The sequence below is a fragment of the Cydia pomonella genome, chromosome 21 (genome assembly GCF_033807575.1).
Source record: "Cydia pomonella isolate Wapato2018A chromosome 21, ilCydPomo1, whole genome shotgun sequence".
Taxonomy (NCBI): Eukaryota; Metazoa; Arthropoda; class Insecta; order Lepidoptera; family Tortricidae; genus Cydia; species Cydia pomonella.
The window spans coordinates 10,653,857-10,681,003 of NC_084723.1; the positions used below are offsets into that span (position 1 = coordinate 10,653,857).

Genomic DNA, 27,147 nt, shown 5'->3' on the forward strand with positions numbered 1-27,147 from the left:
ATCACGGTGTATTTATTTCACCACTTGATGTTCATTCCAGTAAAAAGGCTTGTAGCTATTTAACTGGTTGTAACAATTTCGTATTGTTTCAGATCCCTCAACAGACTTCATCAAACATAATATCGTTAAGCCTACATTGCAGCATGGCAGAACGAAGAGAGAAATCACATCTACAAAAGATGTGGTCAGCACCATTATACCTACATTTTCTAAGTAGCTATCGCTACGCTAACTATAGGCCGCATGGGCGTCGCCGGGGGCAGGGCATAATTTCTAACTATACTATAAGTATACATATATACGCCCCCATCTGCTGGCGACGCCCTTGACACTATCTATATGATACTGCGTATGTGTATAATCTAATCAGTCATTTATTATGTTCATTTTGCAGACAGGAACCCACCACCGCGATGTGATCATAACTGTGAGCATCGACGGCGAGGAACAAGTGCTCGAACTGCAACTTAACGAGGTGCTGGTGCCGCGAGGACACTCTCTGATCTATCAGCAGGATGGCCGGTCAATAGTTCATGTGCCAAAGAGAGAGGTGCGATAGAGAGGCAGATGACGAAATTTTTTTTGAGTTACTTTTAAGGAGTTTAGAGGGTTTCCTATATGATATACTTTATTTGACGCCGAAATTTCCCGGAGGGATATCCCGGGGGGATCCATGAGTTGTTATTGCCTTTGACGCTAAGGGCCATATCCCACCGGGACAACACGGCAGCGCAACCAATAAAATGTATAGGGTATCTTACCGACATCCTAAAAGTCACGAATGAACTGTTGGTAGCCATATTTGATGCATTAAGATAATAAAATGATTGCAGGAGTTGGACTTATGCCAATACATGGGACGCGTGCGCGGTAAGCAGGGCTCGTGGGCTGCGGTCTCAACGTGTGACGGAGTGCAGGGCGTCATCTACGACGGACAGCAGCTGCGGTACATCGAGCCTGCTCACGGTTAGTCTTCGATACAAACATTATTCCAGTACCCAGATATATGTCAGCACTTGACGCGTGCGCGGTAAGCCAGGCTCGTGGGCCGCAGGGTCAACGAGTGATAGAGTGAGGGGCGTCATCTGCAAAGGACAACAGCTGCGGTACATCGAGCCTGCACATGATCTTTTATGCATTTTACTTATTACAAACATAGGAGTCATAGCGTCGGGGATAGTGCAATTCTGCGTAACTAACAAATTCGAAAGAGTTCGAAATTCAAGGAAGTTTGTTAGTTACGCGGTATTGCACTATCCCCGACGCGGTATTGTACTTATGTATACGTAAACTAGCGACCCACCCGGCATCGCACGGCTTACACAAAAACTTAATAAATTATACTCCTAAACCTTCCCCAAGAATCACTCTATTGATAGCTGAAAACCGCATGAAAATCCGTTCAGTAGTTTTGAGTTTACGAGGGTTGCTACTTATATATCCGGAAACAAAAAAACAAACAAACGTACACGGCTGAAAATGGTTTTATTGTTTTCCAAAGTATTCCCCTTGATGATCTATGCACTTTTGCATTCGTGTGAACCAATTTTTGAAGCACTTCTGCCACTCCGCCTGAGGTACCTCCATAACGTGTTGTTTGAATGCGTCGACAGCATCTTCAGCGGTCGAAAATCGTTGACCGCGTAATTTATTTTTTATATTGGGAAATAAATAAAAATCATTGGGTGCCAAGTCAGGGCTGTACGGCGGATGACCCGTTAATTCCACATTTTGACCTTCCAAAAATAGAGTTGTTTCGCATGACGTATGACAGCTGGCATTGTCATGATGAAGAATGATTCTTCGTCGCTGGTTAGTTTTACGAATTTGTTCAAATACTTCCGGTAAGCAAATGGTCGTGTACCAATCTGAATTAACCGTTTTACGGTTTTCTAGTGGCACTGTAGCTACATGGCCATTAATAGCGAAGAAGCAGGCCACCATTTGTTTCAATGTACTTTTTGCACGAGTAACTTTCGTAGGGTTCGACTCATTTTGAAACACCCATACCGTTGATTGTTGCTTCGTTTCGGGATCGTATGCATAGATCCAGGATTCGTCACCTGTATAGATGTTATAAACGGCCTTTGAGTCACCACGGTTATATTTTTTTAACATTTTATTGCACCATTCGACGCGAGCATCTTTTTGCTCCTTAGTTAAGTTGTGCGGTATCCAACGCGAACAAATTTTTTTTACAGCTCAATGATCATGTAATATGCTATTCATGCTAGTCATAGAAATACCCAGAGCCGCCTCTATCTCGCGGTACGTAACATGTCGGTCGTCCATTATAAGTTTTCGCACAGCCTCAATATTTTGTGGTACAACGACCAATTTCGGGCGACCTGCCTTAACTTCGTCCGTAAGCATACTACGTCCACGATTGAACTCTCTAAACCAGTGATACACAGTAGTTTTAGATGGAACTTTATCACCAAAAGTTGAAGTTAGTTGATGTATGCACTGTTGTTGCGTTAAACCACCCCGAAAATCATAATAAATCATAGCACGAATATTTTCACGAGTGAGTTCCATTCTTGCAGCGAGATGACATTTAAAACCCGTCAAAAAAACAACTCTATTTTTGGAAGGTCAAAATATGGATGTTTGTAGATGATTATCTTATATCGATACTTTAAAATGTTGTGGTATTCCTACAGCCATTTTAAATATCTTATCTTTTAAACTTAAGTTTTTCATGCATTCCTGAAACGGAACAAGTCTATGATAGGATTGATGGGAGAAAATAATGCAAAAACGCGGCATTAAGCAAAATGATCATTTGTGATTCAGGGTTAATATCTATCGGGTATCACTGAACCCCAACGGATATATTTTTGCAATACAACACAAATGCACACCTCAATAGAAGAAAATAATACTGAAAAACAATATGCCTGTCTACTCGCTAAGAAGCACTTAGGGCAGCTTGTGATGAGTCAATCTCTAAGTAATCTGCCTAGTTACCTACCTCAAAACGAGACCGCTTTTCCATACAAACGTAGTCCCCATTACGGATAATATTTTTACAGTACATATGTTGCTACTTTACCGCACTAGTGCGAAAATTAGCATATTACGTTACTGTGTCGAACATTTAAAGAGCCATGTACTGTAAAACGTTGTACGATACATGTGCGAATAAGTAATTCGCAACTCGTGTCGATTTAAAACACTCCCTTCGGTCGTGTTTTAATTTATCGCCACTTGTTTGGGGGCGTCCATAAATTACGTGAGGTGTTTTTTTTTCAATTTTCTGACCCTCCCTCCCCCCTTGGTGAGATGTCGTGAGATTTTATTCAAGCCCCTCCCCCGACCCCCAATCTCACGTGAGATTTTTCAGAATGTGGGTTTATTACGTAAACGCGTTGGATTGTTTATTGTAAAAAGAAAAAACAATTTGGTTCGTGCTTTTATTTACGACTAGTTTAAGCATGTACATACAATTTGGATTAAATGGACCAAAATAGTATAATTTTTTTTTTGTTTCAATCAGAGAATAAATTGCGTGATATTTGTCGAGACCCCCCCTGTCCCCAACGTGAGATTTGATGAGATTTGACTCGACCCCCTCCCCCCTTTAATCATCTCACGTAATTTATGGACGCCCCCTTTCGAATTTCCTATTTTTCGCACTTGTATCGTAATGTACTATTACAAAATTGGATGTAGAACGAAGGGAATATCAATATCCAGAGAGGAAAATGGGGACTATGTTTGTATGGAGAACCGGTCATCCCTTTTCCTTTTAATAGTTTAATATGCTTCGGCACATGATTATTTGAGACAATATAATACACGCATTGTATTTCCATTACCTTAAGCAGAGAACACGGTGGCTTCGAAAGAGTCTCGGGTCATGTGGAAATAAAGCTCTTCACATAATGTTGTGTAATTCTCCTTTTTCCGAAAGTGTCCGCGAAATGTCCAAATGCACAATTGCCCAGAGTAGTATTCTCTTCATCAGCTATTATGGCAGCCAGGGCCAATATTTTGATTTTATTATTTATTTCAATATCGACTTGCTTCCCATCGAACCAATTTTTTCAATATGATTGACATTTGTGACATTTGTCATGAACAGTCCGTTGCTTGGACGGCTCGGTGAGCTCGGACAGCCCGGCCCGGCCTGTCTCGCGCTCGGAGACTCAACGATAGTGTCAACGCATAGAGATACTATAATATAGAGATGATGGCCCGGTCGCCCCGGCCCCGGAACGGTCCGGCGACGGTGGCGCTCCTGAAAGTCCGTGTGACGGCTCGCTCCGGTCCGCCCCGGCCCGGCCCTGGCACTGTGTAGCGTGAGTCATCCTTAACGGGTCATCCGCCTTACAGCCCTGACTTGGCACCCAATGATTTTTATTTATTTCCCAATATAAAAAATAAATTACGCGGTCAACGACTTTCGACCGCTGAAGATGCTGTCGACGCATTCAAAGATTCAAACAACACGTTATGGAGGTACCTCAGGCGGAGTGGCAGAAGTGCTTCAAAAATTGGTTCACACGAATGCAAAAGTGCATAGATCATCAAGGGGAATACTTTGAAAAACAATAAAACCATTTTCAGCCGTGTACATTTGTTGGTTTTTTTGTTTCCGGATATAAAAGTAGCAACCCTCGTATCGCAAACATACATACAAACAGACAGACGCAGCGGGGGACTTTGTTTTATAAGGTGTAGTGATAGTGATATGACAGCAATCAGTCATCAAGCTAAGGACTGTCATTGACTCATTCGTAACTAGGCGGGTCCACACAGAGCGAACATACGCGCAATATCCATAAAGCAATTTCCTCACCCACAATACCTACGGCCAGTGTAAACGTGCCTCGCTCGGCCGACGAGGCGCGCGCGTTTTCCTCGCCCGAGCGTTTTGTGCGCGAGAAAATTGCCTCGCGCGTATGTTCCCTCTGTGTGGACCCACCTATTCGTATGTTTTAGTTAACAGCTTGATCTTTTCATATCAATTTAAAGGGACAGTTGAACTAAAATATCAACGTTACGTTGTTATGCATGGTTGCATGCATTCTTAAGTGCTAGTTCTCTGCCGAAAGCGATTGTAGTTGGTGCCACTGCCGGACTTAGGCCATATTTATTGATTTAAACTATAAAGCTAATATTGCAGGTGACATTAATGGGGAACACTTCCTATACTCACACGAGCATCTGACGAGGAAACACCACTGCGGTTACCAGAATGGCTCCAAGCAAAACTTCAGTCACAATCCTCATAATTCTGTGCTGTTTCAGCAAGGCGATGAGTTGGAACGAAAGTCTAATCGGGTGGGTAGATCTGCTTCTTGCAGGATGTAGAGATGACTGTTCACATTCCATCACCCATACAGTTAACTGACAAATAATATAACTTTTTGCAAAGACATGCATGCAAAGCGGACCATATATATATATATTCAGCTTTTAAAAGTGTCTCAGTTACTGTTACTGGCACATACGGCGTATATATATATACCCCCTCCTATAAATTTCAAATTAGCTTAAAACTTGGCTAAGAGCTTTGGTTCCTACAGATCTACGCTGAAGAAGTTTTCCTAGGTTACATTACATTAAGAATAAGAATAAGAATAATATTTATTTCAAGAATTTGGCATTACAAGACCAGCAGTACATTGATCCCCACACTAGGCTCAGCCTGTCACGTGGGAATCTCAGAGAAGTATCGAAATGGTGCGGTTCTCATTTTAACAGAATACATTATTGTTAAAGCTAAAGAAAAGCTAATTACAAAAGAAAGATAAGAGTATACTATGTCATTCTCATTGGAATCGAAAAGTAACTTAACAGTTCGTTCAAAGAGAGACCTCGCAAGTCCCGCGAATCTTAGCTCCTTAACCTCCAGGCCGGTCCTCCTATATATTATTCGAACTTAAATATTGTATTTATACATTATGTTATGGACTTATGTTCAGTGGCGTGGGCGAAGCGGGCCCTCGCCCACAGACTCGCCCTTAAGGAGGCCCGACAAAGCCAACCCTTGCGACTAGCCGACAGCTAGTTTAGTTCACGCTACGCCACTGCTTACGTTCCTGCCAAATTTGATGAAAAATGATTAGTTAAAATACTCACTCAGATCTCGTTAACAACTTACAATCCTGAAAATATTCCCTCTAGTTGACACTGTTGACAGCCTCACTTCGTTCGGTCGACTTTATCAAGCTCAATGTTCAATTCCAGGACAAACGCCACGCATTCGACAACACTTTAGTCCAAGAGCCCTACAACGCAAACAAGCGTTCGCGCTACGTGGAGCTCGTGCTGGTTGTGGACCACGGGGAGTATCTCGCCAGCGGACAAAACATACGCTTAGTCCATCGGCACATGAAGGACCTAGCCAACATCATCAACTCGGTGAGACACTAGAGACATACAACGCGGACCGTCGCTCGCACAACGTAAAGTTCGTGCAGGTTATCACACTGGACTGGATGCGATTCGCACGGTGCTCCGATGTGTAAACGGAATGTCGCTATAATACGCGCATAGCATTGTCTAGATGTTTGAGCGATGCGAAGCGACGTGCGAATTGCAACCGTCGAACTCAGAAAGTAGCAAACTCAGAACGTGACCACTGACCACCTAAGAATTAAGTGACCTACTCCGCTTAAACCTTCTCAATCTGAACATTATTCGTCCCAGGTGTACGCTCCGCTGCACATTTTCATATCCCTGGTGGGTGTCGAGGTGTGGACGGAGGTAGACAAGATCACGCTGGACATGGACAGTCAAGCCACGCTCAATAACTTTAATAAGTACCGGAGCACGGATCTCGTCCACAGGATACCCAATGACAATGCTCATCTGCTCTCGTGAGTTAAAAACCCAAAAAAAATCAAGTACAATATGTTACATGAAAATACCTAGGTACCGGTCGCATTACTCATAGAGTAGGAACTGGGGACCAACCGCGAACATCGAAACTCGAAATGTCGTTATCAATCTGATTTATTGGATTTAATCTTATTCCTTACCATTTTACGGGGCTAGCTAGTCTAGTAGGTGAATGTAAAGACCAAGTAAAGACACAATTGCAAAACGAAGGTTTGATGTGAGAATAATATACCTACTTACTTTTAATTTGCGTTAATCACGAATTGAACGTAATCAACTTAAGGATAGGACCTCACTTTGAATTATATTTTTGTTTCATTAAGCCGGCAGAAATTCAAGGATGGCGTCGTTGGCAAGGCACACTTGGGCATGATCTGTTCAAATGAGAAGTCCGCAGGGGTGGAGACCAATCACTCCGGAGTGTTTGGGATCGTAGCCATGACTATAGCGCATGAAATGGGGCACAACTTTGGCATGGGCCATGACGATGAGCAGGTATTTTACAAACCTACCGTATGGTCTATCCTTATTACCCTTAATAGGGACATCAATCCTTTCGCCGGACACTTACTGCTATCTTGCCGTTAATTAATCTTTCTCTTGTCGGTCTCTGTCGAAAGTTTCCAGGAAAAGGATGGATGATGTGGTTATAGGTACTCTGGCAAGCCAACTTTATCATTTTTTAAATGTAAGCGCATAGGATCGATCTCCTACTACTACGTACGTACTAATTTCGATTTCTTTTCTGCTGACAAAGTTGGCTTGCCAGAGTATAATAATCCCTTTAGATAGAGTCAGACCAAGATAAGTTGGCAGCGATTTTGGGATCCCAAACAGTGCAACTGTTATTTTAAACGTCAAACTTCTATGAAATTATGACGTTTACTTAACACGTGCACAGGCTGGGCTATCAAAATCGCTACCAACTTATGTTGGTGTGACTCTACATCAGTTCTACACACGTTAAAAATACGAGTAGGTAAACATGTACTGTTACAATACAATCTTATTATTCTTTGTCAAAACCAGTAAATACCTGGTAAATACACAATAGAACCAACCGCAATTGATAATTTTTTGGATTCCATGAGGTTATTCATAAATTACGTATTTCCAGGACGGATGCGTGTGCCCAGACAAGAGGTGCATCATGAGCTCGTATACAAGCGATTCAATTATTCCTGTGCGCTGGTCTTCCTGCAGCCTGAGAAATCTCAGTCGTTCTTTTGAAAAGGGTTTGGATTACTGTCTACGGTGAGATTATTACTGACTGAAAAAAAATGGCTTTATGGAGTCCTGAGACTATCACATCACGTGGTTTACCGGATAATACCTATCAACAATGCGCGCTTATATCTTTCTAAAGTTAAGGTACCTACATCGCGCAAGCGCGGACACTAAACTTGCTCGAGTCCACTGTTTTCCGAAGACTGTTTCATGAGACTATGTAAGAAAATTAACGTATTTTTCCCTATCTATTCTGCTTTTACCAGCCACTCAGATGCTCGATTGAGCGCCCTATATACCTACTAGAGCTGGGAATGTCAAACATTTTGGAAGAAGAGCAAAGCGCAGACTTACTCGTAATTTCACCAATTTTGGGTATCTCAAAAAGATACAAACGTTTCTTCTCGAAATGTAAGTGTTTATTTTTTGAGTGTCTTGCAAATTAAAATTAAAATTTTTGCTGCATGCACCTCGTGAGCCGCGCTTCACCGACGTCTGTCCTACTTTGAGTATTTAAATATCTACTAAAATAAAACACCATAGCACTGATAAAATTATAACTACGAATTATTTTATCTACAGTAACATACCGAAGAGACTTTTCGAGTCACCAACCTGCGGTAACGGGTTCCTAGAAGAGGGCGAGGAATGTGACTGCGGGACCTCACCCGGAGCGTTCTCCCCTAAGGACAGTGATCGCAACGCGTGCACGGCGTGCTGCAAGCCCGACTGCACCCTGCGGGCCAACGCCACGTGTGGCCACGGCCAGTGCTGCGATATAAGGGTACACTTCTCTTGTCAAAAAGCATACCTTATGCCGTGTCCTGTTTGTCGCGTTTCGAAGGTGTCTCCAGTAGTATGCAGCCTTATATATGAAGTATTATGCAGCCCCTTTTAGACTGCTATTTCTCGTGTAGGTACCCTGCATCTCCCTACGCTCCCGGTACTCTCTAACTCTTGCGCCGCCCTCTCCAAGTAATTGTATAGTCCAAAGCGGGTTTAAAATGGACAATGTACGCGCGGTGGTTCATATTACGTTGGTCGCTGTGATTTCATAACCCGAGTCCTCGACTCATTCAGTAGAGAGTTGATTGCCTTCCTTAATCCTAAAGCCTCTCTAAATGCTTAGTGTTGATTGTCATTATTTGTGCAGCGATAAAGAGAGCAGCAACTCCTGAAATCCTTCGCGGTGTAAGTCCAACCGTGGCTTTCGTGTACTTAATTTACGGTTTTTACTGACTTCTGCTGTTGCATTCATTTCAGACGTGTCGTCCTAAGGCGCCTGGCACGGAATGTCGCACCGCGAACAGCGAGTGTGACCTGCCGGAATTCTGTAACGGGAACTCGCCATTTTGTCCGCAAGACGTGCACAAGATGGACGCCACACCTTGTCGGACGGGACAGGTAATTTTATAAAATATTATTATTTATTTATCTACCTTTCAATCCAATAATCATATTATCGTGATGACCGAAGTAGAGTTAAATTAGTTAAGGCGGTTGGTTTCGTATTTGTTGACTGCTTCGTTATTCCGTCTTGCAGGGATCGGAACCGGTTTTTTGCAAAAACATCGAAATAACCATATATTTCGGTTTATTTTATACTCTAAATGTAGGACTCAGTTGTGTTTTCAGATAACGACTTCGTATTATTAGATTGCCTAATTAGAAATGAAGTAATTAACAAAGAACGAAAAAATACCGTTTTCGTTCTCATACAAAAAATACCGGTTTCCTATCCCTGCCGTCTTGTACGTACCCATGTCATTGTTTCATCTGCGACATAGGTTTCCTCTCATTTTTCCTTTGCCTAACCCAAATTCTATCTGTATAAAAATGTCTACGCTGATTTCACAGCACTTGATCGAACTCCAGCCGTTTTATTTAAAGTTGAAGTAGTCAATCCATTTAGTTCAAGTAGTCAGTCAGGCACAGCATGGTTTAACCTGAGTAATCGAGTTAAGGCCTCTCTAGTTGACACTCACACTGCACGCTTCGTACCTACAGCGTCACTTGGACAAAATTTCACTTTTCTATTGAACGTGAAGTTATCAACGCCGGTGTTGTCAACCAGAGACCAAGGCCTAACTCAGGGGTTGGCAAACCTCGCGTCACGGGTCGCATGCAGGTCTTTACAGGCCTAATTTCGGTTATTCAAGCTACCCAGAAGATACACTTAATGAGTGTTCCCAGACCACGGAAAAGTATTTACGTCTCTCTGAGTTTCTATATATAAACTGGTGATTTCTGTTGCGATAGGGACAGTGCGCGTTGGAGGGTCTGCCATCTTGTGGCCTGAATCGGAAACATACACATGTACATTGACACTTCACGCCAAAGCAAGTGCTGCCATCTACCGTTCTCGTATGTTTTCTTGTACATAGTACGTTCTGCCATCTTGTGGGCTACATTGGAAGCATAAACTTCACATTTACACCTCGCGCCAAAAATCTGACGTCTCATGTGCTGCCCCCTGCAATTGCATGCTCCCTATTGGCAATTTTTCTCACTAAGTTTACCGGTTTTTTCAAAACTTGTCCCAACTGAAGCTCATTTATTTCTCAGGCGTACTGCGTGCGAGGTGCATGCCGTACCCACACGGACCAGTGCCGACTGCTGTGGGGGATTACGGGCGAACGATCCGATGACGCGTGCTATAACGAGCACAACGTTCACGCCGACGAGTAAGTACCCAAGGTTTATTACGGGCGAACGATCCGATGACGCGTGCTATAACGAGCACAACGTTCACGCCGACGAGTAAGTACCCAAGGTTTATTACGGGCGAACGATCCGATGACGCGTGCTACAACGAGCACAACGTTCACGCCGACGAGTAAGTACCCAAGGTTTATTACGGGCGAACGATCCGATGACGCGTGCTACAACGAGCACAACGTTCACGCCGGCGAGTAAGTACCCAAGGTTTATTACGGGCGAACGATCCGATGACGCGTGCTATAACGAGCACAACGTTCACGCCGACGAGTAAGTACCCAAGGTTTATTACGGGCGAACGATCCGATGACGCGAGCTATAACGAGCACAACGTTCACGCCGACGAGTAAGTACCCAAGGTTTATTACGGGCGAACGATCCGATGACGCGAGCTATAACGAGCACAACGTTCACGCCGACGAGTAAGTACCCAAGGGTTGACCACAGATTGCCTCTATCGTTAAAATATGCAAGAGCGATAGACAGGCTGATTACAAAATTTCCATTTTCGATTTACGCGGTAAGTACGTTCTTCGACCGCAATTCTTTGTTATTTCCTAGACATCTTATGGACGTTATGGTGGCGATGGAGAGCTCGACACTCTGACATCATAGACATATAAAAATAATTCAAAACATGTAAAAACATATAATAACAACAAAGTAAATAATGACAAGTACACCAAATACGATGCCTTCACCATAAGACGTGTTTGTTAGACGCGGCACCCAAACAACTATATGCCCTGGGCACCCAAAATTAAAAACCACAAGTTTAAACTTAAACATGAGAGAATAGAGACCTATAATATTATTATAATTGCGTAAGTTGCTCTGTCTGCCTGTTGCCTCTTCACGCTGAACCGATACATATGTATGTATATAAAATCTTGTATTTTCTGATTTGATGAAGTATAAACTAGACTAGAGAAAGGCATTAAGATTGTTTCTACAAGCATTTATTTAATTTGCCCTGTTAGTTTATTTGTTAGTGTGGGTCAAATCTTGGAAGCACAATTTGACTCACTTCCCGATTTCCGATTGGATTAAATCAAATGGCAATGCAATATTTTGATGACATGAAGAAAGGAGGTGGCCATGGGAAATCTGTTATAAGACATGGCAAACTAATTTTGGCAACCGCATTATGATCTAAAAAGCGTTACAATTTCACAAAAAAAAACTGCAGACTGAACCCACCGCTTTTTAACGACACCTACTAGAAGTTGCTTTTATATTGTAACAGATACGGTAACTGCGGTTACGATCGCGTGTCGCAGAGATTCCGCAGCTGCTCGCCGCAGGACGCCTTGTGCGGCATGCTGCAGTGTACCCATCTCGGAGAAAATAAAATCCACCTCGGCGACATTTATACTGCAAGGATGATGTCTTATCCCGCGCAGAAGGGCAGAGGTGAGTTAATACCGTATGTCTGCCAGTTCAGGAGGCTCCTTAAACCGCGATTCTAAGGTGGTACAATTGCGGCTGGAGATGGATAAGTACCCGAGAGCGGGTATTTACCTGGTAAATACCCGATATTTACCTACCCGCGGGTAAATATTCGGGTATTTTCGTTTTTAGGGTTCCCTTCCCAAAGGATCAAACGGGACCCTATTACTGAGACCCTATCGCTGTCCGTCCGTCCGTCTGTCTGTCACCAGGCTGTATCTCATGAACCGTGATAGTTAGCCAGTTGAAATATCTACAGATTATGTATTTCTGTTGCCGCTATAACAACAAATACTAAAAACAGAATAAAATAAATATTTAAGGGGGGCTCCCATACAACAAACATAATTTTTTGCTGTTTTTATAAATAATGGTAGGGAACCCTTCGTCCGGGAGTCCGACTCGCACTTGGCCGGTTTTTTTTCTTCTAAATGTGATGTGTTAAGTGGTGTGTGAGTTTAAATAAGATTAATTTAAGTTGATTTTTGTAATAATACATACGTTACATTACATATAAAAAATCCCCAATTACAAAGTTTCATTAAACCTATGGAAGGCAGAGGCAAGGAATAGAATCTCCATAGGCAAAACTGTTCAGCTGTCAACTATAAATAATAGTTCCAAATCTCTCCAGAGTAGCGCTAGAGTAGCTAAGAACCTAGGCGTTATTGATGGAGTGAAGTGCGCTGTCTATGATTAGATTTTTTTCTCAAGTATTCTAGGTATTGTAGTGCCACCTATTTATGGTTTTTTGTCGGACACTTTTTGGTAAATGGAGATTCTATTCCTTAACTCATAATGAATACTACCAATATTTTTTTTATATATCTCCACTACAACATAAATCTACCCGTCCATTTGGGTAGGTACGGGTAAATACCAAGGTATTTACCTGGGTGGGTAAATTAGGTAAATACCCGCGACCCTTAATTGTTATTGACTCAAAAATAAACATTTATCGTTCTCAGGTAATGGAAAACCACATTTGCGACTGTTTGAGATTTCATAAATTGCTGCTTTTTACTGGGGTTGGCTCTTCTTAAAAGTTTGCCGACCTCTAACCTAGTTCCCTGCCGCAGCCCATCTACCTACAGTGCTTAGCAACAATTGGCCTTTAGACTTAGGCCGAATCAATAGTTTTATTTAAGTAAACAGTGATGTGACGCGCTAAAGTAAACCAATGCTGGAGTGCATCTAAATTCTGAATAATGTTCTTGTGTTCAAAGAGTCTAAGGCGTCATAATCATAAGCGATGCCACAAACCGTTTAATACTTCACATTTTTTTAAATGTATATTTTCATAGTTCATTGCTGATTCGAGTTGCGTTGATGAGGCTTGAAATTTTTGGTTACTGCAATTTGCCCTTTAGTCTTAAGTTTTTTATATGTTTACGGCTACGTGAGTATTTAATGCGTAGTTCAAACTACATTTATTTTAAGGTATGGTGGTCCCGTGTCACACGGCGATTATCGACTTTGGCCTGAGGGACGTGGACCCTGGCCTGGTGCCTGACGGCGCTAAGTGCGGACCCGATAAGGTATCTATAGATTTTTTTAGATAATTGATAACATTCTTACACAGACCTTTGTACTAGGCGACGGCACCTTATAAATAGATAAATTCATACAATATAATAAAATAATATTTAGATACCTACTTTCAAAACGTCAAAATAAACGAAAAATTTGATGACACGATGGATGAATCCGTGTCAAAAGGCGTATACCGTCATTGGTCAAACGGTCAAGCGTCGATGTGACCTTTGAATGAGTAAACATGTAGCTTTGTAAATTGTAGGAGTCGTTTCACATTGCCTCGTTATCTCCAAGTTCAATTGCAATACAATTTTGACAGATGTGCATGCAGCAGAGATGTGTGTCGGTTGAGCGAGTGAGAGAGAAAGCGCAGCGAGCAGCGGGCTCTATCTGTCCGTCTAACTGCTCCGAGCACGGCGTGTGCAACTCCAATGGTAAGACATTGTGGCAATGTACAAGTAGCTAGAAAACACAAGTTTATTATTTATTGAATGATATTCCATACCAATATCTCCAATTTACTTTAATATTGATAATAGCAAATAACTGACGGAATCCGGTTCGTAAGGCCATTTAGTAGACTTAATTGTTTAAGTTCAAACTTAATATTGATATTAGGTTAGCAATTTTGAATCCGGGTCGAAGGAAATCTCGGGATTAGTTGTCGGTCATCAGCCGTGGCAAATGCCGGGACAACGCGAGGAGGAAAAAGAAGAATCCGGGCCGAAGGACCACTTTGTATGATTTGTTGCATTCAAGTTCGAACAGGAGTTTATACCTCATAGAAAACTGGGTAAAGACGCATCAGACATGAGCTGAATTCCTGGTTTTATTCTGACAATATAACAGATGTTATACAGACAGTATCTGAATGGCGAATTTATTCCGCGACCATAGAGATTTCGCTGCTAAATTTCTGATAATTTCAACTTAGGTATTATGAGAGGTGTGCCAAATACTTGGTTTTCTACGAGGAGTCGTCCTTTTCTTTCTAGCGACAATTTTTATAATAGTTTTCTTTCCATATAAGGGATCTGGCGCATTTTCAGGTAACTGCCACTGCTCGGCGGGCTACGCGCCGCCGCAGTGCGCGCGGCCCGGCGCGGGCGGCTCGCAGGACTCCGGGCCCGCGGCCGACACTCACGGTCAGTACCTACTCTACCCAAGTCTCTATTTCCTATTCCTACCTAAGTTCTTTAAAGAGTTCCCTGGTTCCGCTCTCTGGGGGCACTTTTGATTGATGGTCAACCCGTGCATTTTAAGACACTAAGCACGTGTGAGCAACAGGCATGCGGGTCCAGCGGCATGAGTATTTGTCAGCGCGAGCCATCCGCGCAAGTAAAGGCGCGTGTTAATACAAATAATATACGAGTGTTGCTTGCGTAATGCGCTGGTGCTTGCACAAGTTACCCGCGCAAGTTACATGCACGATGCAGAGTCGCAAAATGTGTGAATTAATTCCATTCATAATGTGTCCAGGCAATTTTGCAGCTTGCTGTACTCGTACTAGCACACGCTGGTAACTGGTGCATGGAGCTTGAGCATGTTGTTCCCGCATGTAACATGCGCCATGTGCAAGAACCACTACACCTACAAATAGATATTGAAAAATGGATAACCAACTTTATCTTTTACAGATCTATCGAGATTCATGGTTGCAATGTACATAATCTTCCTCGGCATCGTCCCTGCAATTATACTGGTACTAGTCCTCATCTACTTCTGTGCCTGTTGCTCTCCTCTCCGCTTCAAAATTTTCAAATCACACTACTCCAAACCTACCAACATTGGTTCTAAGTTTGCACTTCCTAATATTAACTCATTTAAAAAGTGGTTTTATGATAGCGATGAAGTTAATCGTGGTAACTGTAAATTTAATGTAAATGATGATAAAGAGAATAAAATTGTTACTGTTAAGAATAAATTCGATGGTCACAAGTATAAGGAAATATGTTATGTTGATATACCTAGTACAAATGTAGCTAAGAGTGTGGTACATGCTCAATCAAATAAAAAAAATGTTACAGTACCGGTCAAATTAAAATATACAATAAATAAAGAAGATATAGTTATTGTTGAAAAGTATAATCATGCTCCTGTTCATAATAAGACTTCAACTGTGGCAAATAATTTGGATGTGATCAAACCCAAAGTTGACGATATGAAAAATAAATATGAGTCACTCACACAGAATTCTAACTCCAATATTCCTAATATTAAAGACTTAAATAAAGAACTTACAATGCATAAGAACAGTAAAATGTCACCCATAAATAGACCTAAACCTAATCTAAATCCCAAACCTGCTAATCAGAAACCTAGTGTAAGTCCTAAACCAGGTGTCAACCCCAAACCTAACAGGCTGCCAAAAAATAGACCTAAGCCAGGAATAATAAATGCTGGTCTCGCTTCTACAACTAATGAGTTCCTCAATCAAAGGTCGAAGTTGCGAAAAGTTGGTAATGTAAATGTTAATAAATAATGGGGAGTATTCCTGCAACAATGTTCTGTCGCCATCGCCAGGGTGCAGCACTAGCTCATATCGTAAACCATATAGATTAACCTATACAAAGTTACTATGCCTTAAACAGTTTTTTGGCAAGTTTTTACTATGACTTTGATGCATCAAGGTTTGTATACAGAGTCTACAGCGAAAGTTCGTTATCTGCCTCTCTATCGCTCGAATATGCAAGAAGGAGAAGAAGAGAGGTAAGTAAATCGTGTTTCGCGGTAGGACCTGTGTTTGTGCAAGTAGCGCCCTCTACGCAGTTTTTTTTGCCTATTTAGGCAATATACTTTAGGTATCTAAAAAAATGTTTACAGCTTATCAAATTTATATAAAAATTAAACATTACCTTACCTTTAGACATTGCATAGTCTGTCAGTATCTGTATAACAGAACTGTTTTATGTATTTAGATATAACTTACAGTATTTTTTTTGTAAAAATGTAATAAGAATATGGAACAAACTTGGTTATCTCTAAAAATAGCTAATTTATAATGTAAGTTAAAAAAAACAATCTTTGTGTAAAACTTTTTTGTTTGCAAGTAGATGCAGTCAGCAACAAATCTGTCTGAGCATGCAAGGTTTTCAAAATGATCTATACACATTATTATTCTCTTCTAGCTACACATAGGTAACTTCTGCTGTTGACTCTTTGAAACAAGCTTTACTTACATAAGATCTATTTTTATATACCAGATACTATGAATGTCTGTTTGTTGCCCCATTTTTACTTTGTTATGAGATTGGGCCCAATCTCACGAGTAGACAAGTGAACTATGTTTTTAATAGGTAATTTAAGATACAAATACTTAACCAACGCAAAGAATACATATTAAGTGAAGATCACTCAGATACAGGCAACTATCAGTTGTTTCAACTGCCTGCCTGATTAATAAATAATAATTATAATAAAAGCAGAACTTGGTTATATGTAGGTACTATGCATAATAGTTAAGAATTGGTTGTTTACTTTGAAGTAATGGAATATAAATTTGTTATTGTAAATTGATGTGTTCAAGCATGCCAAAGAAACTAGGTATACATATACCTAACCCACTGTTAATATTGTCTTGTATATAAATTAAAATATTTCTCACATAACTATTCTTTTCTTCATATGTTTATTTCCATGATGGAAGTCATAATAAATTACATACTTAGGGCCCGTTTCACAATGTCCGCGCTCGGGCGAGGCACGTCTACAATGGCCGGTTTGTGCATGAGGAAATTGCCTCGCCCGTATGCTTGCTCTGTGTGGACCCGGCTAATGGTTTGTCTGCATATTGGCAGGTGTTAGCGTTAGCATATGGTTGCCTGAATTGTAGTTTTACTCCTCTAAGCATTCTGTTTGTTAATTTAAACTGTTCATTTGTCATTTCAGTATTTAAAATAAAATTTAGTATCCACTATGTGAATTTGTTTTCATTATTTTTGAAAGGTACTTTATACTACTTTATGAAAACAAAATTTGCTCTCTGAAGTCACACAGTCACTAAAAATATGTGCATAAAACTGTTAAATTATTATTGAGTTAATTATGGCTCACAATTATAAACTGAATCATTTTGAAAAATTACTACAAATTATATACCCCTCAAACTGGCAAATTTGAAATTTAATCTATTGACAAAAAGTTATTACACCAACATCAAATTTAAAAATTATATGCCTTTTGAAGCCTTTTTCTTTATTTTCATTTTGAAGGGTTATAACTAGTGATTTTGTAATATTTGCACATAACCATATTCCAATTGAAAGCAAAAATCTACTAACTGTTCAACCCACCCAGCCATGTCCACCATTCTTTTTATTTAAATATTATGATTTCAATAAAACAAAAAATCATTCATTTTAAACCTTATATTGAGACTTATAAAATTACATCTAATGCATCCAGTGCAAGCCAACCACATGAAAATTGGTAAGAAATATTGATCAGAATTATATTGGAGTGTAAATTTTTTCAATTTCTCCCAAATATTTTAATTACATTTAGATAGATATTGATATTCGGTAAGTGGCTGTACTTTTGACAATAGATGACTTTGGTACCTTAAACTTAGTTTACTTCCCCGCTGCAGTGGCGAGAGGATTCCTTAGAACCAGAATGACAGAGTCTCCACGAAGGAACATCTTGGAAATGAACTTGTCCTTGTTAACAGCTTTACCCTGAAAAATATGTCACAATATGTTAAAATCTAAGGTTGTTTCGAACTGCACAGTACAAATAAAATTTTGTCAGAAAAGTCTATTAACATGAGCACAAATAATTTTAACTTTTTGGGGGAATTGACTAGTGTTGCGTGAGAGAGGTGGTGATCCTTTCTCTGGGTTGTACTTGGTTCAACAGGTCGCCATAGCAGTTCAGCAGGGAAATGCTGCAGGCATTATGGGGACCTTTGAGCCAGCTACAATACATGGTGCATTGTTTTAGGCTTAGTGTAAATAGGTTTAGTTTTATTTGGCTTAATTGTAGTTCTTTATAATTTAAAGTTTTATTGTAAGTAAAAATGTGAAATCCAAAAGCATAGAATGCATTATTTGCCAGTGTTTAGTCAGAGGGCTTACCGCGACAATCGAAATTTTATTATATTATATGCTCTAGGTAAATAGATGAACAAGCAAACAGTGGTTTGCATTAGACCCTCTGGTTGGTTTCTAATTGTAATTGTATCAACAAGTAAAATTGCTGCTAAATGATTAACATAGCAACATTCAATCTAATGCACGTCACTGATCTTTAGTTTACCAAACATCCTACATAACCTCAAACAAACTGTTTCAATAGTTCAAAGACCTAACCCTAACTTTTTGATCATATGAACCTGCTTACCTTCTTTCCTTTACCAGTCCTCGGCACTTCAGTCCACATTTCCTTTACATTTTCAAGAACCATGTTACAATGCCGGTCGAAGGCCTTGACACGGCCCAGTAACTTTTTGTTGTTCCGGCAGTTGATCAGAACTTGAGTATTGTTCTTCACGGACTGTGTTAGCACGGACAGAGGTCCTGTGCTGAATTCTTCCTCCTCAATCTTAGCTAACTCCTCCAAAGTCATCTCCGAGCGTGGCTTGGCCGTGGTTGCCCTAAAAGTAAGAAAATCTCATGTTAACAGATCAATTAAACAAAATTTATGATTTATTACATAAGTATAGTAGTTAATTACTTACATTTTGATAGTGTGGATCCAAATTTGTTGAAAAATATAAGAATAAATGCGAGAATGTAAGCACAAATTAGCAACAATAGCCTCGCCTCGATCCTCGATAGCGCGATTTGTTGTGCCACAGATAACTAATTTTGTGTCAGTGTTGCCAAGGCTCTTGAGTCATAAGTCAAAGTGTTAACAGACGAGCGTTCCGGACCGCAACCTTGTTACACTCAGCATATCTCTTTCTCAGTCTCACTTATAGCTCCATCCTTGACAGACGTATTCCACCACCACCACCACCACACCACCGTCCACACGATAGAACAACCGGACTAAGATAGCGAACCGGTACGCCCGCCCGACAAGGAGGCAAAGTGTGGTTGTTTAACACCTCGACCTCGGGCTGATTATTGATATCCGAGTAAGCGAACGGTTTTTAAAATTGAACCTCAGGCATAGTAAGTGGTTCGAAAATTAGAATCTTGAGACGCGCGAGGGTTTCAAGGCACAAGAGATTTACAAACTTTGTTACCAAGAGAAACCCACATTTTACACCACCCCAACAAATATTTATTTCTTTCAATCTTTAAATTTATTAATTTCAAACATTTATTAATGATTGCAATTGCCGCTTCCCGACTCCGTCGAACAGAAAAATAGTACCTATGTACACCTCGACCACGACATATTATGTAAATTACACTACATAATCATAATAATCATAATCATTATGCTTTATTTGTTAAACATAGGTACACATAGGTCTTGGGTATATACATTGAATCGCTATGTTTTGCCGGTTGGCATACAAATGTCAAAGGGAACTAAAATAAAATTAAATAATGCAAATGTTATAACTTATAAAATAAATAAATTTAAATTAAATTACATTTAAAATTAAAATACAATTAAAATAGAAATATATCATTAGTCATCAGTAATGATTATAGTTATTGTTTTATTTGTTATTGTCATCAAGATAGAATTTTATGGAATAATATGCCTTATTTACTAAAAAATCAAAAAGTTATTTTACAGTACATATGGGGCTACTTTATAGCACTAGTGCGAGAAGTAGCATATTACGTTACTGTGTCGAACATTTAAAGGGCCATATGTACTGTAAAACGTTGTACGATACATGTGCGAATAGGTAATTCGCAACTCGTGTCGATTTAAAACACTCCCTTCGGTCGTGTTTTAATTTATCGCCACTCGTTTCGAATTTCCTATTTTTCGCACTTGTATCGTAATGTACTATTTTAAATATATGTATGTCCTGTAGTTTCCGTACACTGTCTGGTAAATTATTATAAATTCGAGGTTCCATTCCGAATATACTTTTTGAAAGTAGAGCTGTTTTGTATGGTTTATTCTTTATATTGTCCATTTTTCGTGCACTATTAAATTTTGGATATTGACCTATATTACTTTTCACATACAATGATCTTTTGTATATATAAAGGCACGGAAGAGTTAATATCCTCAATTTAGTAAATAAGGCTTTACATGATTCAGATGTGTTTACACCACATATGCATCGTATAATATTTTTTTTGGCTTTTAAATACTAAATCCCCGTCAGTTGAGTTTCCCCAGAAAATTACCCCGTATCTTAGAGTTGACGTGACGTAAGCGTGACATTTCACGCGATCATTTCTTATTTTTTATTTTAGTGCCCAAAGGTTGTCTGGAAGAGCTTGCTCTTAAAAGATAAATACCGCCTGTTGTTACCTCTATCCAATTGTCTTTGTTTATGTTTCATAATATTTATTTTAATTTGTAAACCATGTGAGGTGTTCAGAGTATTGTATTGTATGTATTATACTATTGAAATTTACCCATGAGTCGCTAGCCAGTCTATGAACGGCCTTGAACGCCCGCCGCGGACACTGTACAGCCTCCACCCGCGACCTCGTCCGCCTAGAAACTTCCACATTATACTTACATACGCCTACATTATGCCGGAGGTGATGTTCATAATATGAATCATGAACATCGCTACGGAGGCCACTACTAGGTGCATGTGGCACAACTTCGCTGCGAGCTGCAGTGTCAACAATGTTACTAGTAATGATATCTCTGATGATCCGACATATCTGATGCGATACGTACAGTCGCCATCACATATATCGGAGCGACCAAGGTGCTCAAAAATATCTTAATCAGCACTTTAACTTCTTGTTAATAAAGGCTGTGTACAGATATTTGTGAACACCTTGGCCACTCTGACTATCGTATATTTGATGGCGACTGTAGGTACTTCCTAGAGAGATGCAGGATTCTACTGCTAACTGTAACTACTGCGAGCTATAACTTGCACGCTCTAGAAATAGTCCAGATTAAAACTCATTTAACAAATTATCATCTTCTATCATTATGTACAGACAGAGTGCCTACTGCGAAAAACGAAATGTTGTTATATGACTTTCTATTAATTGCTCTTGCTTGCCTATTCGTGCGATAGGCAGAAAAAGGAATTTCAATATTCTCGGTTTCCCTGAGCAAAATATACTTAATTTTGATACTTAAAGCTTTTTATGCATCCTACAGCATAATGATCAATGGTAAGTCTTGACTTGACCAAATATATACTTACATTATTTTCCTAACAATAGCTAGGGAGCCGGCGATGCTAAATGTGTAGTTACTCGAGCACCGTAGAGACCTCTTCGAATCGAAAGATTAAATAGGAAGAAAAAAAGGTTATATAAAGTTCTTTTTCCAGCGAACAGAAAAGCGTCTACAGATTTTTAATCATTAAGTAGATTGTGAATTGGTCATATTGGTCCAAGTTGATGCTGTAATTTTTCTATAACTTAATCTGACAATTATTTGTACGCATTTCCTTCACCTGACGATCAAAAATTCGATTTTCACATTGTAACCGTCAGATTAAGAAAATGCGCACAAATAGTCAGATTTAGTAATGGCACAATTATAGAATTTTTTGGACTAAAATTACCTAATCCACATTCTGCTTAACTTTTTGTTGAGTCCCCCCCCGCCCCCCCACCACCAACCAACGGAACAACACAGACGGCTAAAAGTGGTAAAGGTAGACTCCACGAAGTAGCAAGATATCACTCATATCTTAATCTGACGCGCTCAAGTAACTACATAAATCCCCTCTTGGGCTCCCCAACCAAAAAGGATTGGCACAAAAGTGTAAATATATATATGTTTGAATTATTTGACTCCGACTGCCACACGTGGTGTTTACAGTGGTTTATTTAAGTAGCGCCAATTACTTTCACACGTCCCGATAACGGGCCCGAAATCAGTCCCGATTTCGGGCCTGATAATCGTTTTCCGTTAAATGGAATATCAGCAACAGCAGTTAACAATATTTGAAATGTAAGAACAATTTTACACGCGGCACGCAATATCCTACTTTTCCTCCCTTGGGACACAAATAACTATTGTCTCTAATTGCTAAAAATGTTCAATGTTTGATATTTTTGCTTATGAACAGTTTCTCACATTTCAAATGTTGTACATAAACCTACTCTTTGACCTAAACGATGTGCTCATGATGTGCTGATATTTGGTGAAACAGAAAAATATACTTTCTCGGGCTTGAAATCGGGTCTGATTTCAGACCTGATAAAGTGTGAATGTAATGGCACTTGTATACTCAATTATCTATGCCTAGGTATATTCAAATTTAGAATCTACACATGATGTAAGCAGTCCGTTGGAGCAAGTGTCTTCATAGGAAAACTGTCTATCATGTATTCGTAAAACGTAAGTATGGCGTAACTAAAACCCCAACGCCATATGTAAATATTAGCTGGTAGGCGCACTCTCATGGAAACACTTGCTCCTACAGATTGCTGGAGTAAAATAAAACAAAATATTTACGATTGGAACTCAAACCCATTTATTCAAATAAATATAACTGTCATAATATCACCAGATTTTGAATTAAATGAATTTGGAAACTCAAATAGATGTTTAGTTGACTTTTTCGATTCTTCTCCTACTTACAATCCATGGCTGAAAATCCTGATAGATATTTATTTAGATGTTTAGTCGACTTCTTCAATGGTGGGACCGTCATTCTTGCCTCCCATACCTCCTGGCATACCTCCCATGCCTCCTGGCATACCGCCGGGCATACCTCCAGGCATACCGCCTTGGTTACCACCATGCATCTTAGTCATAACTGGCGAGCATACCCTCTGCACCTCCTTCAACTTATGCTCATACTCATCGACTTCGGCTAGCGAGTTATTATCCAGCCATCGTAGCGCCTCCTCGCACTCGCTGCGAGCCGTATTCTTGTCCTGATCGCTCAATTTGTCACCCGCGTCATCTAAAGCTTGTTTCACACTGAAAACGTAAGCTTCCAGTTGGTTCCTGGCTGCTACTCGCTTCCTTTGCTTCTCGTCTTCGTCTTTGTATCGTTCCGCCTCTGCTAGCATTCTGTCGATGTCCGCTTGAGACAGACGTCCTCTGTCGTTCTTGATGACGATGTTCTTGCTTCGTCCCGTGCTGTTCTCTTTCGCAGAAACATTTAAGATGCCATTAGCATCGATGTCAAAGGTAACGTCGATTTTAGGGACTCCTCTAGGTGCAGGTGGTATCCCAGTTAAGTCAAACGTGCCTAATAGGTTGTTGTCTTTTGTCATAGCACGCTCGCCTTCGTAAACTTGAATAGTGACAGCTGGCTGGTTGTCAGAATAAGTTGTGAAGGTCTGAGATTGCTTGGTTGGGATTTTAGAGTTGCGTTCGATGATTTTAGTCATGACCCCGCCTGCAGTTTCGATGCCAAGAGACAATGGTGATACGTCGACTAACAGAACATCTTGGATTCTTGAATCGTTGGATCCACTGAGAATGGCTGCTTGAACTGCGGCTCCGTACGCTACAGCTTCATCAGGATTGATTGACAGATTCAACTGCTTGCCGCCAAAGAAGTTCTGTAGAAGGTTCTGGATCTTCGGTATGCGAGTCGAGCCGCCGACGAGAACTACGTCGTGGATTTGGCTCTTATCCAATTTCGCATCGCGTAGAGCTTTCTCGACCGGCTCTAGAGTTCCTCTGAACAAGTCAGAGTTGAGCTCTTCGAAACGCGCTCTAGAAATGCGAGTGTAATAGTCGATGCCTTCGTACAACGCATCTATCTCTATCGTCGCTTCGGTGCTGGATGAGAGAGTGCGCTTCGCTCGCTCGGCGGCCGTCCTCAAGCGACGCAATGCTCTAGTGTTACCTCGCAAATCCTTCTTGTATTTCCTCTTGAATTCATCAGCGAGGTGATTAACGAGTCTGTTGTCAAAGTCCTCGCCTCCAAGATGGGTGTCGCCAGCGGTCGCTTTTACCTCAAACAGCGAGCCCTCGTCAATGGTAAGGATCGATACGTCGAAAGTTCCACCGCCAAGATCGAAAATAAGCACATTGCGCTCTCCTTTCAAGTTTTTGTCCAACCCGTACGCGAGCGCAGCGGCGGTAGGTTCATTAATAATTCTCAAAACATTCAAACCTGCAATCGCACCCGCATCTTTAGTAGCTTGCCTCTGTGAATCGTTGAAATAAGCCGGGACTGTGATGACGGCGTCCCGCACCGTTGAGCCTAAATAAGCTTCTGCAGTCTCCTTCATCTTCGTCAAAACCATGCTGCTGATTTCCTCAGGCGCGAACCTCTTCGTCTCCCCTTTGAATTCAACCTGAATCTTAGGCTTCCCACAATCGCTGACGACTTTAAACGGCCAGTGTTTCATGTCCTGTTGAATCTTCGGATCATCAAATTTGCGGCCAATAAGTCGTTTTGCATCGAACACCGTGTTATTAGGGTTTAGTGCAACTTGGTTCTTCGCAGCATCGCCGATGAGTCGCTCGGTGTCCGTGAACGCGACGTAGGATGGTGTGGTCCGGTTGCCCTGGTCGTTCGCGATGATCTCCACATTTCCGTGCTGATAAACTCCCACACAGGAATAAGTTGTTCCAAGATCGATTCCTACAGCTGGCATTTTTATCAGATTATTTTAACTACAATAACTTCTTGATACAAGAAATATGTCGTAATAATAATAACTCGAGAGGTTTTCACCGTTCAACTTCTTCGTTCGTTCGCTTTCGTGTTTTGTTTTATACTGAGTTCCCGCCAACACGCCGCGGTTTATATACCCCTCGGTTAACGACCAATCACGGCCTAGGATTTTCTAGATTTTTCTCGGCAGCTGTTCGGCGGCCAATGGGATCGATGCCGGTTCTCGACAGTTCGGGGATATAGAGCGGGATAGACAATCAATTTGCAGCGAGTAAGAAAGAAATGCCTGATCTTGTAGTAATACCAGTTGAATAAAAAAATCTTAACTTCTAATAATATTTGGAAATATATTATTCAACTTTATTTAAGGCGAAGAAAATAAATGAAACAGAATAGGATAGATAATATTGATGATGTGTATAGATTGATTTAAAACAGTGATATATTCACTTATTCCATTTTATCAGATAAGACGAGTCTATGTAAATAATTTTGTCGTATACAATGAAATAATACAAAATCTTCCTACATACCCAAAAAACTCGCCTGCTGATGTTTGCAACTTCAGCAGTCTCACAATCGCATTTCTGAGGGCCTGCCGCCACCGAAGTTCACAAATTGCGGGCATCTTTCTCTGTCACTCTATTTACGCCTTAATTAGAGGAAACGAGAAAGATGCCCGCAATATGCGAGCTTTGGTGTTCGCGGTAGGCCCTCTGATCTTTTATAATTAGGTAACAAGGATTAATTTTGTTAAAAATATTTAGACTTTTTATATTTTTTAATTGTTAGCGGTGGTGGCCGAGTGGATATGACGTCCGACTTTCAATCCGAAGGTCGCGGGTTCAAATCCTGGCTCGTACCAATGAGTTTTTCGGAACTTATGTACGAAATATCATTTGATATTTACCACTAGCTTTTCGGTGAAGGAAAACATCGTGAGGAAACCTGCATACATCTGCGAAGAAATTTAAAGGTGTATGTGAAGTCCCCAATCCGCATTGGGCTAGCGTGGGGACTATAGCCCGAGCCCTCTCGCACATGAGAGGAGGCCTGTGCCCAGCAGTGGGACGTATATAGGCTGAATTATTATTATTATTTATTATGAAAAAAATTGTATAAAAGAGTTCTTATTCTTCATCGTCTCTTATTATGTAAATCAGTGTTAGAAGTACTATTAGTTTACTTAACACGTTGGTATAATTAATACGAATGTTGGTAACTTGGTACATTTATAATTAATTAAATATTTTTTTCATGAAGTGGTACCGATCGTGATTTGCAGAAATTTTACTTTTTAGTCTGGTATCACCGACCCATTTACGTCATGAATCGTTGAACTTCGGCCGTAGTACAGGATAGCGCTATCTGTGTTTACGTATGTCGGAAAGAGACATAGCACCCTTCTCGATAACTCGGGAGCGGGAAGGAGGGAATTAAAGTTTCTAGAAAATTCGCGAATACAAAAGTTGGTGTTATTGATTTTAGAAAGAATTTCATTAAAGTACATTAGGACATTTCATCGAGCATAAAATGTCATTAGTGAATCGTGATTTTTGTTATATTTTCCATCTGTCTGTAGATTTCATCTGTTTGTTTTGTAGGTAATCAAATCTCGTAATTTAATTTTAAAAGTGGTATGTTCTTCTTAACCACAATGCAATGTGATGGTGTATGTGACTGCTGATGAAAGAGACCGAAGTCGGGCATGGAAA

General features: G+C 40.5%; 3 protein-coding genes across 3 annotated transcripts in view; 1 reads left to right on the plus strand and 2 right to left on the minus strand.

Annotated features, from left to right (window-relative positions):
- LOC133529639 (disintegrin and metalloproteinase domain-containing protein 33-like) overlaps positions 1-17,390 on the plus strand; it is a 49,626-nt gene extending 32,236 nt beyond the window's left edge. The window contains exons 2-17 of the mRNA XM_061867398.1: positions 93-184; positions 395-550; positions 834-966; positions 5,132-5,289; positions 6,199-6,372; positions 6,661-6,830; positions 7,176-7,347; positions 7,970-8,106; positions 8,662-8,863; positions 9,343-9,483; positions 10,645-10,763; positions 12,044-12,210; positions 13,687-13,784; positions 14,102-14,216; positions 14,832-14,927; positions 15,420-17,390. Of these exons, the coding sequence (XP_061723382.1) occupies positions 93-184; positions 395-550; positions 834-966; positions 5,132-5,289; positions 6,199-6,372; positions 6,661-6,830; positions 7,176-7,347; positions 7,970-8,106; positions 8,662-8,863; positions 9,343-9,483; positions 10,645-10,763; positions 12,044-12,210; positions 13,687-13,784; positions 14,102-14,216; positions 14,832-14,927; positions 15,420-16,264 (2,975 nt within the window). The 3' untranslated portion in view covers positions 16,265-17,390. The remainder of the gene's footprint in view (positions 1-92; positions 185-394; positions 551-833; positions 967-5,131; positions 5,290-6,198; positions 6,373-6,660; positions 6,831-7,175; positions 7,348-7,969; positions 8,107-8,661; positions 8,864-9,342; positions 9,484-10,644; positions 10,764-12,043; positions 12,211-13,686; positions 13,785-14,101; positions 14,217-14,831; positions 14,928-15,419) is intronic.
- Positions 17,391-18,134: 744 nt separating this feature from the next.
- Positions 18,135-19,584, minus strand: LOC133529658 (probable small nuclear ribonucleoprotein Sm D2). Its single transcript, XM_061867427.1, has 3 exons — positions 19,460-19,584; positions 19,123-19,375; positions 18,135-18,458 (listed from the first exon to the last, which is right to left on the minus strand). Coding segments are annotated over exons 1-3 (360 nt in total). The 5' UTR covers positions 19,462-19,584; the 3' UTR covers positions 18,135-18,353.
- Positions 19,585-23,299: 3,715 nt separating this feature from the next.
- LOC133529646 (heat shock protein 68-like) lies at positions 23,300-25,660 on the minus strand. The gene has a single exon (XM_061867410.1). The coding sequence runs from the start codon at positions 25,410-25,412 to the stop codon at positions 23,472-23,474; it is 1,941 nt and encodes a 646-aa protein (XP_061723394.1). The 5' UTR covers positions 25,413-25,660; the 3' UTR covers positions 23,300-23,471.
- Between the last annotated feature and the right edge of the window lie 1,487 nt (positions 25,661-27,147).